Genomic DNA, 20,784 nt, shown 5'->3' with positions numbered 1-20,784 from the left:
TTTTCATTTACACCACGTATAAGTCGAAAAAAAAACGTGACCAAATATTGATATCTTCTAGGTGTAATGTATGGCTCGGAAGTCTGATGCGTTACGAAGAAAATGGAAAGAAAGTGTAACTTGGGCTCATTTGGTCGGAGCGTGCTGCGTGATATCTTCGATATAGAAACGGAGATACAACAACAAGCTGTACGCTTTATACGAGAGCCTGTACATTGTGCAGACTACAGACCATCAAATTTGACCGACTATGAACCATATATATATTTGTTATCTGTACTTGTTCATACAATATGAATTGTCATGGAATGGAAATGCAATATCAAGAAATTGAAGTATCAGATGTACATATTTATAACTAGAATCAAATCAAAAGTGGATTATTGGCAGCGTATCACATTGATGACTCTAGGTAGCAATAAATAAAAACGCCAATATGACCGATGTCTGGATATAGAGACTGTTAAAGGGTTAAAGCTAAGGTAAGCATAAAAGGGGGTGTAGGTATATTATGTAATATGTATCCATATCTACAGACATTTGCAGGGGCGGATGCAGAAAAAATAGCATGGGGACCGTATTAAAACATAAAACTCAATAATTAACGTCAATACTAACGAGTGATCCATCCGTTATAAATTTGCATGATAAGAGATTTTCTACGTCTGGCATATATTTACATTCAATAATTACAAGTCCACATATTCTCAAATTCTTAAAAAAATATGTAGACATAATTATTATTATGTGTAATTTCACACAATATTATGTAATGATCATTTAAAAAAAAACCTATGAAATCACCACATTAATAACCCTCCCCCCTTGTGTGCATGATGATTATTAACGTTCTTCAATATCACAAAATCGCAGTGCCTACTTAACTGCGATTTATCTGATATCATCCAATCCGCAGAGAATCTTCCATTGCTTCGATATCCTATTCCGAGGCATTGATTCAATATCTTTGTACCGATCATCCTTTTGATTTAACTGGCACTATGCTCTTTCGTTGCAAGTGATGACATCAATGCATTTTTTATTCATAAATATTATAATTTTTCTATTGTATATTATTTTAATATATATAATATTAAATGCCAAGGTGAGATGCTGAAAACCCATCCCCCTTAGACAGACATGCCAATGTGCATGTGTGTTGTATGTACCTGTGTATTCGATGCGGTGTGTGTGTGCAGCAACCATGCACGGGTGGTTTTTATTTAACGGCAATTCAAGGGATCTTCGATAGTCTAATTTTACGGTTCATAACACTGTTAGCTTATAGACGTCCCTGAATGTGTCATCAATTTCCCTTTTGATTCCATGCGGTATAATAGTTTTTCTCCCTTGCCACAATCTTACGGAATACTTTATATACTGAGTACCGCATTCGATACGTACATACATGTATTTAATTAATTATGTACGATATAACGATATATACGATTAAATATAATCAAACAAATACGTACTACTGACATATTCTTATTTTGGTTTTATTACATTATTTTGTATTATATAAAAACTAAAATACGCAGACTGACAATAATTCATAATGATATTGTGTTGAAGTAAAAACGTAAAAACATTACTACTTTTATAAATTGAGGTTTTCAAAAATACAAGCGCACCGATGTTGAAAAAATCAACATAAAATATGGAATGGTAAATTCCATATAGGTACTTAGCTACTGTTTTTAGCACTCCGTAAACGTTGTAATGTTTTCAAAATAATGATCCACTAGTAGATAGCTATGTACTATTGCAAGAAAAAATATTTATATTTATTTATGTTCCAGTATTTAAAGTCGGCTAAATACATTAGATGATACGTTACCACATATTATATGTTATCTTTCGACGTCGAGTTACCTTTAATGGACGGCAGGAAGCTCAGAGCATAAATACGGTTGAGAGCGCTGACGAGCACTATTTATTTTATTTAGACATTTTTTACATTTCACAGGCACTTAATTACAAAATAGCGATAAGAGGATGGTTATATACTCCACCTAGCATACAAAATAAGCCTAATGGCGGCATTTACATTTAAAAATTATATGTTTTACAAATAAAAATTCTAAATGACAGCTGTCATCCAGCTAACAAATAAAAAAATATGCTTTCTGTTTCCCGTTGATCAAGGCGTACTCGTTCAATCGGGCTGATAAATTTTAAGGGCGTATTGCATTTATAAAGAATACGTATATTTTTACAAGTCTTATTGATGCAATATCATAATGGTGACAATACGTGACTTCTTGGAATATAATTCAAAGTTAGATATAAAATGATAACTCATGACTTTTCATACAAAACAGTTAAATACATGCATACCATAAATAGATGGTATAAAAACTCTCATTCTTTAGTTAAATGTCACTATAACTCTGATTCCTTCAATTATTTTTATTATCCATTACAGATTTTTCAGCAGATGACTTAGAAAAATGAATATAAATATTATGCAGTTACGTCCTGTTTTAATTAACATTCTACCAAAACGATTTGCGTAAGTATGCGGTCTGCAATGAATACGACTTTAAAAGGATTTTAACAAAATGATGCACTGCTTTGAATAAAAAACGATAACCACAATATGTTTCGCTTTAGTACGGATGTTTGCTATTCCTTTCACAGTATATTCGCTCAACTCTTCAGACTTTAGAATATACCGCTGGACAAAGAATGCAGTCAAACCATGGTACACATTAAACCCCACTTTATAAACAAACTGATCAAATTAAAGTTTACCTCTGATCATGTTAATGATACCATATTCAACGTTAACACATCATTAGTGGTATTTCTCACCTTTCAATATACTCAAATTCCCGCGACAACCCAAGGGTGGGTATGTAATTTTATAATACAAGTTTATATAAATAAATCACTAGACCAAATACGATATTATTGTATGTTGATACCATAATTTTGCGAAAACAATGGATTTATTAACCCTCCCGCTTATTAACGGGGTAAACGTATGACGACCTCATAATTACTAAATTTTGGGCACATAATGGTAGGCTATAAACTTCCTGGTTGGTTCATAATATTACCAATAATAAACCTTTCTACACGGTGGTATATTTATACAAGTATCGGATTGTGCTATACCTATAAATATTATGTACCTACTACATTATAAGTTATAACATAATAACCAAAGAGAAAGAGGGTACTATGTAAACTTTTGTATGACAATATTAAATTTCACGCTTTGCTTTGGATAATTTAAAAAAAAGGTACAGTTCGGTTATGAGGAATACAGCGGAAAACATATTTTGAAAATAGCCGATATACCGAATTATCTGTTAGGTTAACCTAACCTAACCGATAATTCCCAATTCAACACCCAAGGTGGCAACGCGGCTTAAGCGTTGGACTATCACGCCGTGGGTCTCAGGTTCGAATCCTGGGTCTGGCAAGTACACATATTGATTTTTAATTTGTGTATGAGTCAGGGTATGGACCTAATAGGTTGAGCAAGTGGCTGACATCCATTTCTCGTAAAAACAAAATCTGTTAATACAAACCTCTACTCTGTGGAGGCCCATATGATCCTATTAGGATCGGACATGGTCGGAGAGAACCCAACCTAACCTAACCTAAACTAACCCAAACTAACAAATAATCCAGTATATCAGGTATTTTCAAAATGTGTTTTCTGCTGTATTCTTCATAACCGAAGTGTACCAAAAAAAAAAATATTTTTTCTCTTGGATTATAGGTTATATTATTATCAGATCACGATAAATGCTGTATCAACCGGATTAACTATGTAAGTCATATTTACAGATTAAGTAAGTCGTCAAAATAATGTCAATAGGTAAAATTCAGGTGATTTATACAACTATACTATTTAATTTGATTCAATAAATAAGTAAACATTAATACATAAATAAATTTAAAAAAAATATGGTTTAAAATCGTTCATTTGGCAGATTGCTTTTTGTGTAGTTACATACTTTTTCAAGGTTGATACAGAATGGTTGTTGTTGGTAGTAATCTGACTTTGTATCAAATGCCAATTTAAACCGTCTCCTACAGCTTCAAAAAGAGACGCTCTAACAACTGCGATACAGTATATCTTACCTTGATTACATGAATACAAATAATAGTTATTTTTAGCGATTTTACATAGTTTTATCTAAATTATCTTTAGATAAAAAAATACATAAAATTAATAGTAACATAGAAGATTTTTGGGTTTCCACCATGTGTCCTTCCCAAAAATCTACTAAGATAAAAAAACAACCGTGAAAGCTTCAAACATTATATTAAAAATAACAGTTTGCCAAATTTGATAAAATATAAAAGTTTTAATGCGTCAACTTAGAGTATATTACTTTTTCAATGCCTATCAATTTAACAACATACACAAATCGGTATGGAAACCAAGTGTTGTAATACAAAAAAATGTAGGTATAAGTCCCTTTTGCTGTAGATCAAACTCTTTGGTTGGTAGTGTTGGGACCTTATTCAGCGGGAGAGTTAACAATGATATATATACTTTGTTTTACATCGCTGACATTGGCAATTAAGCTCCAAATCCCCCCGATATTAAAGTTGGCACTTGCTCGGCAGCTTCCGGTGGTGCCGTGGAAATCCTTCCACTCGATAAATAATTCCATTTGACGCCATAAGCTCCCTCGCTGAAATGCAGTCAATTTCTTAATCCGCCTGCTAATGCATCAGCGGTCTTCCCAAGGTTTTTATGTCTTCTGTGGGATTCGCAATGCTGCAGTCAGTTTCAATTGATATTATTATTACCGAGTGAAATGGGATCTTAAAAGAATTATGGTGCTTATCCCGTATTTTATTAAATTGTTAATTGACTGTTCGCGTAATGGAATACAGATAGTTTAATAATAGTTTGCAGGTCATATTTTAATAGTATATAGTATTCTTATATATGGCCCTATTATTTTTCCTCCTGTCTTTATAAAGTTTCCTACAGGCTTAATTTTTAGAGCGCGTCCAGAATAATTTTTTTCGATGTCTTTATTTTAATACATTTAATTATTTTCCTTTAAATAATTCGTCAAACGATTACTTTCCGACTACCTTTCCACAAGGCATGCTCACTTTTCACTCTCTTCAATCTCGTTAGTCACTTCTGCTTTTGATACATTTTTAACCTGCTATTACGAGGGATGGTTTCCAATCTTGGCGTCTTGAAGAATTAAAATTGATATGGCTTGTCAATAATTATCTACTTGGTCGTGGTCGCAGCTATGATCTATTCTGTCATGTATTCCTCGAGTCAAACCTATCAGGCACCAGACTAGTCAATGCGTTCCCTAAAGACATAGACATTTTCAATGATGTGCTGTGCATTTTGTTTTTGAAGCTTTTACTGTATAAAATTGTTTCTTAATTTAATTTTATCAAGGAATATTAATTACCTGAGGTGTTTTCAAATTATATATGCTCAATATGGAATATTACATTCTCAAATCTTGTATACTATTCATTGAATAAAAGAAATGGTAGTGTATTTATTATATTTATTATATATTATAGTTATATAATATATATTTAGGCTCCATCTGTATTTCAACATTTTTCGAAAACCTTGTTAAGTAATTACAGTTACCTATCTACGTATATTGGACAATAAGTCAACTTAAAACTATTAAATTATAATGTGACGTTAAATTGCGATACGAGTGACGCGACGCATTGACATATTGTACACTAAGTTAACACGTCATGACCATCAAATTTAATTCAAAGGTTGTCAGACAGGGGTGATATTATTTCATTTGGTTTTATCATTTTGAGACTTCAGACGCCGGTGTGGAATAAAAAAAATGGCTTATTTTCATCAACGGGAGATGTCCGTTTTCATTTGGAGGAATGACACAGACATTGCGAGATATTACACTGAAAACAATAAAAAGGGACGTAAAAATTCAAATAATATCTGAAAATGCAAAATCCGCGAACCTACCGACATGCTTAAATACTTTATGTGTTACCTTCTCTGTAATCTGGATTTTAATATAACCCAGTTATGCGTAATCATTTTTTTATATAATATATATACCTATGTCTATTCAGTATATACATACCTATATAAAGCACTTCAATAGTTTCGAAATAAGTTTATTTTTGTCAATTATAATTTAATTGAGTCATTTACGCTGATAGCTGTTTCGGGCCTTCTCCGAAACGGTCGACTATAACAATACCTACTTCAACGTAGGACATTTTTTACACAATAAAATAAAATACACATTATTAAGTGTACACAAAATTATACATTTTAATATATTCTATTCATTTCCATTAGGCGGTAGGCTCATCATTTTAATATAAAATTATCAATATAATATGATCAAGAGCGGTTTTGTTCACTTAAAAACGCAGTTTTTGCAACATTAAATTTAATTATGTGGATTAAGTAGGTACTACATAAAGGGGTAATTATACTAGTAGAAAGGTACATTTATAAGACGACTCGTGAATACGAATAATATTTGTTATTTTACATGATTGTTCATATAAATCTAGATAATTTGTTTATTTATTTAAGAAAATAAAACATTGTGGATATAACAAATCTAAATTCAAGACGTTTACAACATGAGATTTACATTATAACAAAGATTACCCTCACAAGAGAAAAGAAGAGAATAATATTATATGATAATAATAAAAACATAAGTACAATCTTAAACAGAAAAATAAAAATTTGAAAACAAAAAACATACAATTTTATACAGAAAAATAAAATTTTAAATACAAAATACATTGCACCTAGCAAGTCCATCGTATTTAACAGTATTTAAGTATTCACATTACACAGCTATTGCTAGAGTAGTAAGTAGGCTCTGAAACTACTTTTACGCTGGATTAATAGAAAACGTATTTTAAAATTGATGTTTAATTAAAGCGCTTTCGAGTTAAGTGCTCACATGCTACTGGTTGTAAAATACTGGAATATTCCGTGCCCACTTATGCGAATACTGCGAGTCTGTATTCCATTCTAGAATGTTAAAACAGAAAAAGTAAGTTCCACACGAAAGAGTGTTTTCAACGCATATTGCAATGAGTTTTCCCCGTTCCTTTGTGTATGTGTATCTTTTCAAATCGGTTCGGTTCAAATTTCCATATTCACAGTATCGGATATATTTAAAAGTGTATTTAAATGGTAGATACTCACTTTAAAACTAATATGCTAATTAATTTGAGTGCTTTAAATCAAACAACGTTATCAACAATATCATGTTTTTTGTTTTTATTTTTAGTTAACGTTATTTTACATTCTCGGCTACATGATAATTAAACAACTTTATATCAATCTCTTCTAGTTTATTTTTAAATTGTCGGTAAAGTTTAACGTTAACTACTTAAAATTATCCTTATTTTCAGGTTTTTTTCAAACAATACCTATAAATTTTAACATCACCAAGATAAATTTTATGTACAATACACAATAAATTATAAAATATGAACGTTAGGTTTTAAATAAACACCTCCTTTGTTGAGTTACATGAAACTAAAAAAACGTTTTTTGGCTCTCATGTAAAGTTACACTTTTGAAGATAGTGTTGTTTGGCAATAAGACGTCAAATTTAGGGAAACTTAATAAGTATTATATTCTAAATAGTCTACTAACTAATATCAATGTTAATTTATTAATAGGCGGTTTTTTAAATGAATTTAGATAATACCTTTTATACGGCTTTGTGATTATTTTATGGATATGTGTGTAGATCAGTGGTTCTCGTGTGCGACCACAAGAGGATTTTGCTGCGGCCACCAGCACATTATAGAATAATATTTCAAAAATTTATTTATAAAATTATGAAATTGGTTGAATACAAAGCACATATTTTTCTTTCCACGCTCAAATGATCCATAATGTGTTTTTATGATGAGATCATGTGTGAAATAGTCCATTTCTAAGAATAAACTCAATTCGAAGAATTGTCGGTTTTTCCTACTACTGTATACTGTCAAATATCATTCAGTGTAATGCACTTCATAAAAAACACAAATATCGAAGCCAGTTGACATATTATGTAAACTTAAAAGCAGCCATGCGGCTCTCATTGAAAATAAAGAGTATTAAGCAATTTCCTTTTGTATTATTTTTAAATAAATGTATATTTACTAAAATGATCAAATATCTTTTATTAAATGTACTTTTCTATAAATAAATTGATCCATTTTTTTATTAAATAAAAAATTTAGCTTTAATTTTTTCAATCACAACAAAAGTTAAATTTGGTGCGACCACCAGACGTTTCCATATAACTGTCAATGTTAATCGTGCGGCCACAGTTAAATTTCCCGTGAGAACCACTGATGTAGATATTGTAATGTAGACATTGTGTGATCTACCAAAATAATGTATGCTCGTATGAGCACTTCATACGGAATGGCGAAAATGAGAGAAAATTGAGTTACACCGCATGGAATGCTGTTAAAATTGTCCATACTTCTGTGTCGCTTCTATCATATATTCAATAACTGACAGATGAGATAATAAACATCAATTCGTGGTCAAAATATGTCGCATAATTTTAAAAAGCCGCATTGTTCTTGGTATTCTCAATTATTTTCATTATACTTCATACATATACGCAATATCAAAATAAATATGTTTTTAAATACACAATAATATTATGTTTCTTATAATTTATTCTAAATTATGAACTTAAGTTCAATAATAAGTTCTTAAAATCTCGTGTATTATTGATTCAATATGAAATAATTAAATGGACAGATATTGTCCATTTTCATTAATTAATAATTTTGGTGTACCAAGGCTATGTAATTTTTTTAAATTTAAAATTAAAGCATAAAACTACTTCATTTAAATTAATTTTAGCATTGAATTATGGATAGTAAAGTTCTAAATTCAGTTTCATATACCTTGGATCTCTTGTAACTCGACATAATGATATTACAGAAGAAATCAACAAGAGAATCATGTCTGCGAATAAATGCTACTTTGACCTGTTTAGACATGTTAAGTCCCGCTTCCTATCTCGCCGAACTAAAAGCACTCTTTACAAGACACTTGTAAAGCCAGTGCTCACCGACGCATCGCAAACCTGTACATTAACTCTGCGAAATAAACGAGCCCTGAACATCTTTGAAAGAAAAATTCTCCGCCGTGTATATGGACCGATCAGGGATGGCACCAATTGGAGGAGAAGATATAATGCTGAGCTCTACGGGCTGTACGAAGATTGCAGCGCAGTTCAATCAATTAAGATTGGGAGACTGCGATGGCAAGGTCATGTGCACCGTATGAATGACAATGAACCGGCAAAGAGAGTGATGTCCAGCAATCCAATAGGACGTAGAAGAAGAGGGAGGCCAAAGATTCGCTGGTTAGATGGAGCTGCCAGTGACTGCTGTATTCTGGGGGTACCAAATTGGAAAGCGGCCACACTGGATAGGGACAGGTGGAGGGAGCTGTTGGAGGAGGCCAGGGCCCACACCGGGTTGTCGCGCCCCTGATGATGATGATGAAAGTTCTAAATTTGATTTTATACAACTCAAATATTGAATTCCAAAACACAGTTAAGTAAATAATATATGTACATATTATATAAAAGTTTCTACCGACAACTTTCTGCATATTAAACATTTAAAGTTTCACATATATCAATCAATAATTGAAAATATAGTATTTCAAAGTAAAACAATGAAATATCAATGTCTACAATATTCAAAACTCTCAAGAAATACTATGTGTTACCATTATTATAACGTAAAGGGACAAACTGATTAAATATAAAATATTTTTCATTATAAATACGATTTAATTTTACGGTAATTTTATAATATAAGAGATTTTTCATTGGGGATCCTTCAACTCCCTTGAACTAACATTTATTTATTATAATAGTTGCTATTTGATAATATAAATCTATTATTAATAAGATAATTAATTATTTAATAACACATATTATATTATATCAAGATTAATACAAATACCATTACCGCATTTTTTTCAATAATGTCGATTGCAAACTCCAATAAATTATGTACGCGCGTTAGAAGTTATACTTCCTTGGCGTAACAAAACAAAAATAAGAAAACAAAAAAAATATCCTGCGTGCCAATAATTTACGCAAGTAGAAAATACGATAAAATAATTGAAGGAAGATATTTAATACAATTAATAAAGTTATGATTAAATGCATAATCAAATTAAAATGATATTTATTTGTACGCAGTTAAATTATTTTTACACAATTAAACAAAATAATATGATAATGTCACAAAATCTTAACTTCAATAAAACCTACTTTCCTACCTATCAATATTTTCATATAGTTATTAGTAATAAAGAATCATTTTAAAATGAAACCTCATTTTACATAGATACACCTACCTAATGTTAAAAACAAGTACCTAGGTATGCAGGGTTTACAACAAATTGCGTAGGTCCTTTGATGTCGATTTACTCAACTTGGCCACAGATAGTTTTACACTATTTTACAGGATCTGAATTGCCATAGGTACTTACTGGTTACATACCTACACAGGTACATACTAAGATATTAACTTATTAAGAAGTTTACTGTGCACAACCAATATGCAATTATATTAAACGGTTTCTAAGCAAAGAGAATTTTTTTCTTGTACGATTTTGAATAATATCTAAAAATATTGAATCATGTACACATTTTAAACTTAAATAATATTAAACCCAATAATAAGGTCATCGTCATAAGTGAGACTTTCTTTACACTAAGGCTTTACGCTAATAATACGATTTTTGACATTTTTATATTTAATTCTGATGTTATCAAAAACCACGACCACGTATGAAATGGTTTTTTGGCAGTATATTTTACTGCCACGAGCAGTTCAACGAAAAGTTTTGTAAATAGTTACACATGTTATGTAGATCAAGTGAACGATAAATACTCATTATTAAACTCGTGTAATACTTATAAAGTTATAAAGCTGCGCAAGCAGTTATAAAAAATGTAAAACTGAAAATAGTTAAAAAATATTCAGAGCAAAATTCCGCGCTAAAGAAGGGAGTTTTTTTCCGTTTTGAATGAAAAATAATTTGAAATAACGCTGTAATGTTTTTGCATGTGCTCCCACACTATTTTTCCTCTTTTTGTGTATTACTGTGCTTCTCAAACATTTCCGATAAATTTGAACAAAATCACTTGTATGTAGATATCTATTTATTATTACAATATGTTACCTGGTCAAATAGTAGGTAATTATTCTAAAAAAATACGTAGATGCTTCTTTTGTGCGATCATGATTATCCATACTTCGCAGTAACCAACACATTTAATTTTTTTCGCATTCACCGAATGCTACCCAAAACCAAATGTTTAAAGGATTACTTTAAAACTGACAGCAATTGAGAGGAAAATATATTCCATGAAACAGAAAGTGTGAATAAACAAATATGCCAAATTACAAACTCTATATTTTTTGTAGAAATTAAACAAAATTTACTTTTACATAGGTACCTACCTAGTCATTCCCTTTTATATTTTTATAATAAAATAACAACATTACGTATCGTTTTATGTAATTATCCGCATTAATTAACATTTGATATTATTAGTGTATCATCCTCATTTCTATCATGTCGTAAGGGAACATCTATTTTTTTAATTTTTCTTTGACATCACAAACCTGTTTGGGTTCGTTAGTTTTTCGGTGCCTTTTGCACTGTTAGATTTTTATCCAATTTGGCTGAAGTTTTTTTATATGCAGTTTTATTCTGCCGATTATATTACCTATATTTTTAAATCAATCTTTAATTTCGTTTAACATAAAATTAATAAATCGCACTTTACGACAATATACTGAAATTATTGTTTCATGATTACTAGCTGCATACTCCGTTTACACGTACATGGATACTGCTGGCAGTACGAATAAATTATCGCGCCTATAACAAGAAAATGCACGTGTAAAGACGTATTGTGCCTACGCAGTAGAACGATAGTGGCGAACCTACCGGCAAAAAATGAGCTACGCCGCATAGAGACTCATTTTAATGTTAACCGATTTTTACAACCTGTCAAAGAGTAACATAAAATTACAACATCACGTCTCGCTCTTACTGTTGAAAAATGAGATTGGAGAGACAGTCAGCACTTTTACATATAAACAGTTATTGTCACGATAGTTTAAAATACACACTATTGCTGCAAATAGATACATGCACGTGTACAGGCACTATAATAATACCCTGTTTACACTGCATAGATTTACTGTGCACAGTAATAAAATGTATGGGTAAACATGTAGTATCCTGCAGTTGGCAAGATTGCGTGCATAAATCAAACAAGTTTGGAATGTTCCAAATTCAACGCGCAAGTAAGATTATTTTCGATTTGCGCCTACGCAGTAGAGCGATACGGGCGAATATGCCGGTAAAAAAAACGAACTACTCATTTTGAGTTTCCGATTTTCAATACGACCTGTCAGATAGTAGTATAAAATGACAACATCGCGTCTTGCTTACTCTTGAAGAATGAGATTGGAGAGGCAGTCAGCACTTTTATGTGTAAACAGTTATTGTCATGATAGTATAAAATAAGCACTATTGCGGACAGTAATTACATGCACGTATACAGGCGCTTTAATACTATATTACACACAGAGAGCTTCAAAATATAATATACCTACCATTCGCACTACATCAATAAACTAAGCTCGTATATAGCATTATGATTTTTTTATATTACTGATATCACGTGTTTATATAAATGGTATATAGCTTACTTATGTATAATAGCACTTTATCTGACATAAACGTAAATGGGAATACCTATAAATAAGTCTGCATTTTAAAGCTATACCGTATGTGTATCTTCAGATAGGAACTTAAAAGATAAACTCTGTAAGTATACGCAATAAATACTGGGCTCTCGGAGAATAAAGACTTGCTATCTGTAGAAAAATTGATAAAAAAGTCAAAGCATTTATAAATAATACACTCAATATACTATAATTATTATTGGCAATTAATTATATCAACATGAAATTTCATTACATCAAAATAGCATAGACTTTTCATGATGAGTTTTTTTGTATTTTACTTTTTTTTTAAATTATAATATTGATTTGATAGTAATAATAATATGTTACTTAAAACATTTCCCATTAGCGCCTTTCGGCGTCTTCAGGCACTATGTGCATTCACCACAAGTTTTAACGTATATAACAAATTAATACTATCAATATTTATAATATTAGTTCTGTTAATTTGTTATATAAGTTACAATTAATTGTATTCATTGTCAGTGTGTATTTACCTTTTGCACATATTGGCTGAAGATGTCAAAAGGCAAAACCAAGGTCGCAAAAAACGACTCAAATGGAAAAGTACAAAACTTAAATCCATTAGAATTTAAATTCAAATTCCATCAAGTACCTTCGGTTGATAGTATTAATATTTCCCATTTATTATTCAAAATTCGTAACCCTCTTTAATAAACATGAAATATGTAAAAAAGTAATAAAATATAATATTGGCCTTTCGAAGGATTCAGTGTTTAGTTTGTGGTAATTTATGATATTTTTTTTCATTCTACACCTCACAAGAAATAAAATTTTCAAACGTACGTTTTTGTTAGTCACATTAATTGATAATGAAAATAATTTGTGTCATTATTCTATTTAGTTATAATATATTTCAGTTTCATACTTTTACCAATATTTTAATTATAAATCAATAATCATCGGGCAATTAAAATTTTATTGCAGAATGCATTGTTGTCATGTTAATTAAAATTTTCACATCTGTCATTTGCTAAATGTATGTCGCAGTAAAAGAGGAATTACACCCATACTCTGGACTGGTCAAATTTAATCAAGATTGCATTTAGATCTTTATCGGTATTGACATTCCGCTCAGCTAAGGCCCGTTTCAGACGGGACACCGGTGTCGCGCTCGTATTAATATAGGAGGCATTTGTATTAGAATAAAGGGGCCTTTGTATTATGTTTATAAACGCCTCAGAGCTAATGAGTCAACGCGTGTCCGGTACACTTTTCCGTCGGCTGCTACATTCTCAAGCCGCCGATACACTTGTTTTTATTACCGCAGCCAGTTTTATGTTCTAATTTATAACGCGAAATTATACGTTGACTCATTAGCTCTGGGGCGTTCATAAACATAATACAAAGGCCTCCTATATTATATACTAGGGCGACACCGGTGTCCCGTCTGAAACGGGCTTAAGTCTAGGGACAACTGCAAAAGAATTACTAATATAGTAGTAACTGTTCGTGAAAAGTCTAACCGATAAGGCAACTACAGCGAGGAATGGTTTAGAGTTTTTTTTTTTAAGTATCAACACAGTTTTTGAAGCGTTCAACTATTCGGGTGCATAGAGGAAAGAAACGTATGCACAAATGAAGACTAGTTGCGAATTAATTAATGTAACGTTGCTAGACATCGGGTTTTGCATTTAAATCGTTTCATTAAAACAAAGAGTTGCCAGAATAATCCAGTCTACTCTGCGTTTCTTTTTAAATTGGATTAAAAAGAGCTTTTAAAATAATATCCCAGACTCTACCTAGGATACGAAGTGCTTATTGAAATTCCACAGATATTTAAATGAGAGTGGTTTACATTTTATTTCATTAGTTTATTCCTTTATTAAAAATGCGATACAATTTTAACGATTAAACATTATGCCATTTTGTATTAACTTTTTACTACTTTAAAGGAATTCTTAATTAGATTATACTAAATACTAATATGCAACGTTAAAAATTGCTTTCAAACAAAATCAAATAATATAGATCAAATATCAAATAATGTGTGGAAATATATGCCTTACTCTAATTATTATAATGATTGTGCCTTATTTATTTGATTTTAACAAACTATTTTTTTATTCAACAAAATAAATAAGACACAAGGTTTGAGAATGTAATATTCTATATAATATTGAATATACATAATTTGAAAATATCTCATGCATATAATATATGTTAGAAAAAATCATTTTCTAGAAAAAATACGACACCCGACGGGATTTGAATCTGTATCTGCTAGATTCGCGCCAGTACGCTTTTCCAATTAAGCTTCGGGCATCTTAGTCAATTACGAAGATTTTAACTAGTAGTTGTTACACGAAATACTTATCGAATTGTATTATTATGTCGACTATCGGTTTTAGTGTATTAAATTAAGGTAGGTTTTTGCGAATCCAGCAGATACAGGTTCAAGTCCCGTCGGGTGTCGTATTTTTTTCTACAAAATGATTTTTTCTAGTGTGTATATGCATGAGATGTTTTCTAATTATGTATATTCATTATAATGTAATGTTACATTTTCAAACCTTGTGTCTAATTCGTTGAATACTAAAAATAGTTTATTAAAATAAATAAATAAGGCACAATAATTATTAAAATTATTAGAGTAAGTCATATATCTCCAGATAGGTACCTACTCTTAAATCCACAATGTAATATTTTCGTTAATAACATTTTGGTCACTCAAAAAAATATATTGCTCTACTACACTATATAGCAAGCGGAAGATAATATATAATAAGGGTAAATAATTTATATCATTCGATAAACCAACGCAACTACTACGCGGTCTCCTCACGCTGGACAACGAATGAATTGCAATAATTAATAAGGTTGTCTACATTAGATCATAGTAACACAGTATTGATCATACTTTGAGTTACCCCATCTCCACCCGCCTGTATATGCAGCCGCAATTTGTGCATGGCCATCTTCCATGACGCTATAACCGTGTCAGAATAAATAAAAATTAGTACCACACTTTCTTGTTCCAAAACGAAGATGTACGTGACTAATGTAGCAAACATGCACCTTGGTGATTAAATAAAGAGTTGGGAATATCAAAAAAAGAATTTTGACTCACTCTGCTGTTATTTATTTTTCGTGTCCTCTGTATCCGTTGAAATGCTGCTGAAAAAGACCAGTTAGAAGTTAAATGTGATAAATCAAAGTATAGTTCGGAATTATTCCGTCCTCCAAAAACGCAGCAAACTTGTCAAATCCCTCAAAGTTGGTCTTGGTTAATATAAGGTTAGCTTGCCCAATTGGGCCCGTATATGGACAGACTCTGGAAAATAGCTCCGCTCGATCGGATCACATCATCGGGCAAGCCTGTAAAAATATAAGCGATAAAATTAAAAGCAGTATTTTAGTACTGTAGTGGTCTCGATAGGCGGCGAAAATACTATATACTATCAAGCAAAACACCGTTCTGACCAGTATTATGGTACGAATCGGAGATGTAGACATTAACTGTTCCAGAAACTACATATTGTGTTTGAGCGCAGAATCTTGAGAAAAATCTTTGGAGTCATCTTTGAGGATGTCTTTGCTATAAACATGACCTCTACGGGCTCTTTGACAAGCATAACTTGGGAGCCCGGCCTTAAGGGGGACTCAGGTACCAGCAGCCAAGTGAGATAAACACCCACCACCAAATTGCACTAATACTAAAAAAATTCACCTGCGGCGCTATTTCACTCCTGATATACTAATATTAAAAAATATGTAGTTGTACGATGCAATTTTTGATTATTGTTTGTCGATATTCGACAACTCTATAATTATTCAAGTGGGTGTATTAAAAAATACAAAAAATCGCCATAAAATAACCTCAGTTTTACCTCGAACATTATTTGGAATATAACTGTAGATCGTCACACTGCCTTTAACCTTATCGATAGGTAGGGGGGCGTGCCGAAGATTCTATCCTGAGGGCCCGCCACGTGTAACGTATAGATGAACATGCACCGACACAGTGCCTCACTTTTGTTGGTTCGAAAAGAAAGCGGACTACGAAAAAACTAAGGCACCAGTAGTTTGATGGCATATAAAAAAACTTACGAGTGCTGGGTGTGATGGACTGGAGAATGATAGTGTAAAACCGGGCAGAGTAGAAGAGTTTATTAAAGGCGGCTAAAATCCACTCACGGCTATAGTTTCAGAGAAGAAGAAGATATTGCGTGTTTAAATGTGTATAAGTTATTTTCCCATCGTATTTTATTTTCCCATTTTGTGAAATCAGTCATATAATAATATATACCAAATATTTTGTAGGACTTGTTGGTTTTTTAAAAAGAGATCTCTAATATATTGTATTACCTTTTTTACATACAATGTTGTGACAATAACAAAGAAGATATCGTTCCTTTTCTACGTATACGGAGATATAAATTCAAATATTTCAGTTAAAAGTATCTAGGTACATTTTCGTATGCGTTTTTTTATTCAGTTACTCTATATTATGTTGTATAATTAACTATTAACAGTCCGATAATAATATGTTATTACCTATACATGTGTATGCGTACATAATTTATTTTGAAGAGACTATTTTTTCTTTAGCGAATGCTTTTTCATGTATATATGTCTTAATATAAATAAAAGTTGAATTATTGAAGGGTATAATGTTAATAATTTATAACTGCGATTGAGGTTTCATAGACGGTCTGTACATCTGGGCTGCATTAATGAAAGTCTTAATTAGCTGTTAATTCTTATGACATCTCAGCCTCTCAGTACCAGAGAAAAATGTCTGATGCAGTAAAGCCGGCAAGTGTAAGCATTAAATTTATGCCACTGATAAATAAATTAGTTTTTTTATTGATAGACTATTTCATAAAAGTGCGGAATCACACGCAGCTAGTAGCCCTCGCACCTGTCATACAATAAATTAGATACGAAACAACAAGTTTAATATACAAATATAGGTTATGCAAATAAATATAGACTTGAGCGTGATCCGTGATGGAAAATACCACCTCCTGCAATTAATATTATAGGTACAAATTATGTTATCTAACTCAGTAAGAATAAAAATATTGAGTACGTTAAAATAAGCCGGTACATACTATGGAAATGTCTTGAGGTGATTGATGCACGTACAGTATTATCACTTATCAGTTACAATGCGATTAAGACATTAAAAACAACAAAATGACAAACGGGTCTCCGTGTAAGTGTACTAAGAGATTTCTCAATTTGTAAAACCTTTCAGCAACTTAGCTAAACTATCCGCCCTACAGTTATATCCTTGTTACATCGTATGAATTCCTGTATAAATTTATGAAAAATAATCTTTGAGTACCTACAGCTCTTTTCAAGCTATATGAAAGTTAATAGGCCAAAGTTTTTATCATAGAAAAAATAATATTATGCAAAGAGGTTAATGCCGTTAAATAAGTAGGACAAAGTCCTTATCGTCAAAGCATGTATGTCGCGTAACACCATGGACGAGTTAACTCGTGTGTTCTTGTAAACATCATAACTTCTGAATAAACTGTTTGTGTATATTTTTTAAACAAATTTTATCATTTTTTCCTTGCAGTGAAAGTTACCTGGCAGTGAAAATATTCACTGTCAAGTGATTAGGTATATTAAATATATATTATTTTTACTGTGTAGATAATATAATGAATGCTCTTCATATATCACGGCTGAAGATCTAATGAAATGGTTTCATAAGAGCACAACCTCGGTGTTCCGGTCAGCGGATTCAAAGGCGTAAACCCCTGTGATGATTGTCAACCCTCATGTAGAGGAAGCCACTTAAATAAAATGTTGTAACAAGTTTATCCTGCATGAAATAAACGTCCTTAAAATATAAAGAACGTAGCATCTTCAATTTTCCACAAAAAATTCTCGGTTTTATAATATTTCCAAATAACGTACAAAATTTATTTTACATTATTACGATTTTATTTATTGATTGGAAGAAAATTACAACACAATAGTTTATTGTGACCGTATTTATCAGTGGTGAAGGGTGGAGGTAGACTGTTAAGATCCGACATAAATAGTCTACAATAAACTTTGTCAAAAATACATATTTGTTTTCATTGAACTAAGTCTACAAGGTACAGATGGTGTTGGTTAGTTTTTAAAACTCAATTAAACCTAGACCAAACCTTTTTAGTTTTGGTATATTTTGGAGGATACGATAAAATTGTGCACACTTTTTCAGTCATACTTATTTGTTTTCGTTGGATTAAGAATACATATTACACACATTGTTGGTTACTTTTTTTAAATCATTTAGCCCTACCTAAACCAAACTATAATAGATAAACGATATTATCCTATATATAAAATATCCAAAGTTATTTATGATTTAATTGCATAATTTTAGATATTTTATAGATAGACGAGTATTTTTTGACTCTTATCTATTATTGTTTGGTCTTATTTCAATCAAAACAAATACGTATGACTGACAAAGTTTAGTGAACACTATCTATGGCGGATCTCATCAGCCTGCCTCCACCCTTCGCCACTGATATATATATATATTAACTTTTCCGCATGTCTATAGCAATTCATACAAAGTTATCAAACTGAATTGAATTGGTACATGCGATGAAACCGGTCTCTGTATTTTATAAATGGGTGAAATAACAGTAAATCAATTTATTAAAAATATTAAATATTTATTGTAAGTACTTTAACATAATATAAGAGAATATTTTGTATGGAAAAATAGAGATCCTACTATTTTCGTAAAGACGGCAACTTTAACTTTTCAACCTGCAGATCTATACTTCAGTTGCAAGTTTCTTTTGAACAAAGTCTGATAATATTTTTGTTTTATTATGTTCGATCATAATAACATCATTATGGGCATCTACAAAGAGAGGTTTTATTAATATATTTTTATTAGCCAATTGTTTGATCTATTCGATACATACTCTGGGTTAAAAACACCATATTAATTATCCAGATCGTGGATTCGAACCCGGAACCCATGACATTATAAGCCTGACGCGTAACGGCTCTACTATCGTGAGCGTTAATAATAAGTTAGTATACTATAATACTGAATACAATTAATATCACCCGAATACGTGATTTTTAAAATCTAGTATTACGTACAAGCAGTCTTGCAAACTGTCATTGAAAAAAATATCCCCGATAAAATAATCTAGGTTCAAAATGCTAATACTATGATTTCCAAAAAATATGTCATAATTTCGATCATTGTTATCTCTAGAACAAAATATTATTGCAATCTTATTTAAAAAAAAAAAAAAAAAAAAAGTATTACGGCTTGTCTTAACATAGGCGAAGTCGATGCGAACGCAATCGCGACGCGGTTTGAAACGTTACAAAGCGAAACGTTGCGGATCAACAACGTTGTCCAACGTGGCTTGTCACTAGTCGTCATCGCATATTATTCATCATGGGCGGACGCAAGGGTTTTTTAGTTTTATTAATTTTACAGAAATATCTATCTCAAAGAAGTGGAACTAATATTATATATTTAGAAAAGATACGTCCATGGGTAATTTCATAATTTATATGAAGATATTCTATGAGTATCCGCAGCGCGCCGCGTTCGTTCTCGCAAAAATATCAAACCAACTGATCGCGTCGCTGAAGCCATCGCGTTCGCATCGACTTCGCCCACGTAAGACGCCGCGTTATATCTGTCATGTAAAACGCTAAGTTGGTAGAGTAAAAATATCAGGCTAAACATAAAAATGTTGCCGTTTATCACAAATATCATGAATCAAATGTATGGATAAAAAATATGGTACGCGTGTCATATTGAAATTAAAATTTATTTTGCTTTTCAGAGGAAAAATTCCACCTCCTGCCGACTGGGGAGCTACTCGTTCACAATTTGGACTACAACGATCAGTTCCCGACTTACCACTGCAGGACTATGAATCGGCTCTCACGTCATGTCACCATCAGTAATCCTTCGAATATCAGGATTTCTGGTAAGTACATACTTATGTTATTTATAATAAATAAACAAGAATCTGAAAAACTGCTCAG

General features: G+C 31.6%; 1 protein-coding gene across 1 annotated transcript in view; it reads left to right on the top strand.

Annotated features, from left to right (window-relative positions):
• Positions 1–20,784, top strand: part of Dscam2 (Down syndrome cell adhesion molecule 2) — a 366,238-nt gene that overhangs the window by 165,023 nt on the left and 180,431 nt on the right. The window contains 1 exon segment of the mRNA XM_085960898.1: positions 20,580–20,726. Coding sequence (XP_085817024.1) covers positions 20,580–20,726 — 147 coding nt within the window.

This window comes from Rhyacophila brunnea, unplaced genomic scaffold (assembly GCF_057557595.1).
Source record: "Rhyacophila brunnea isolate RB1 unplaced genomic scaffold, BYU_Rbru_1.0 scaffold_1, whole genome shotgun sequence".
Lineage (NCBI taxonomy): Eukaryota > Metazoa > Arthropoda > Insecta > Trichoptera > Rhyacophilidae > Rhyacophila > Rhyacophila brunnea.
Note: the sequence above shows the minus strand (reverse complement) of the source record. Positions and strands in the feature narration are given on the sequence as shown.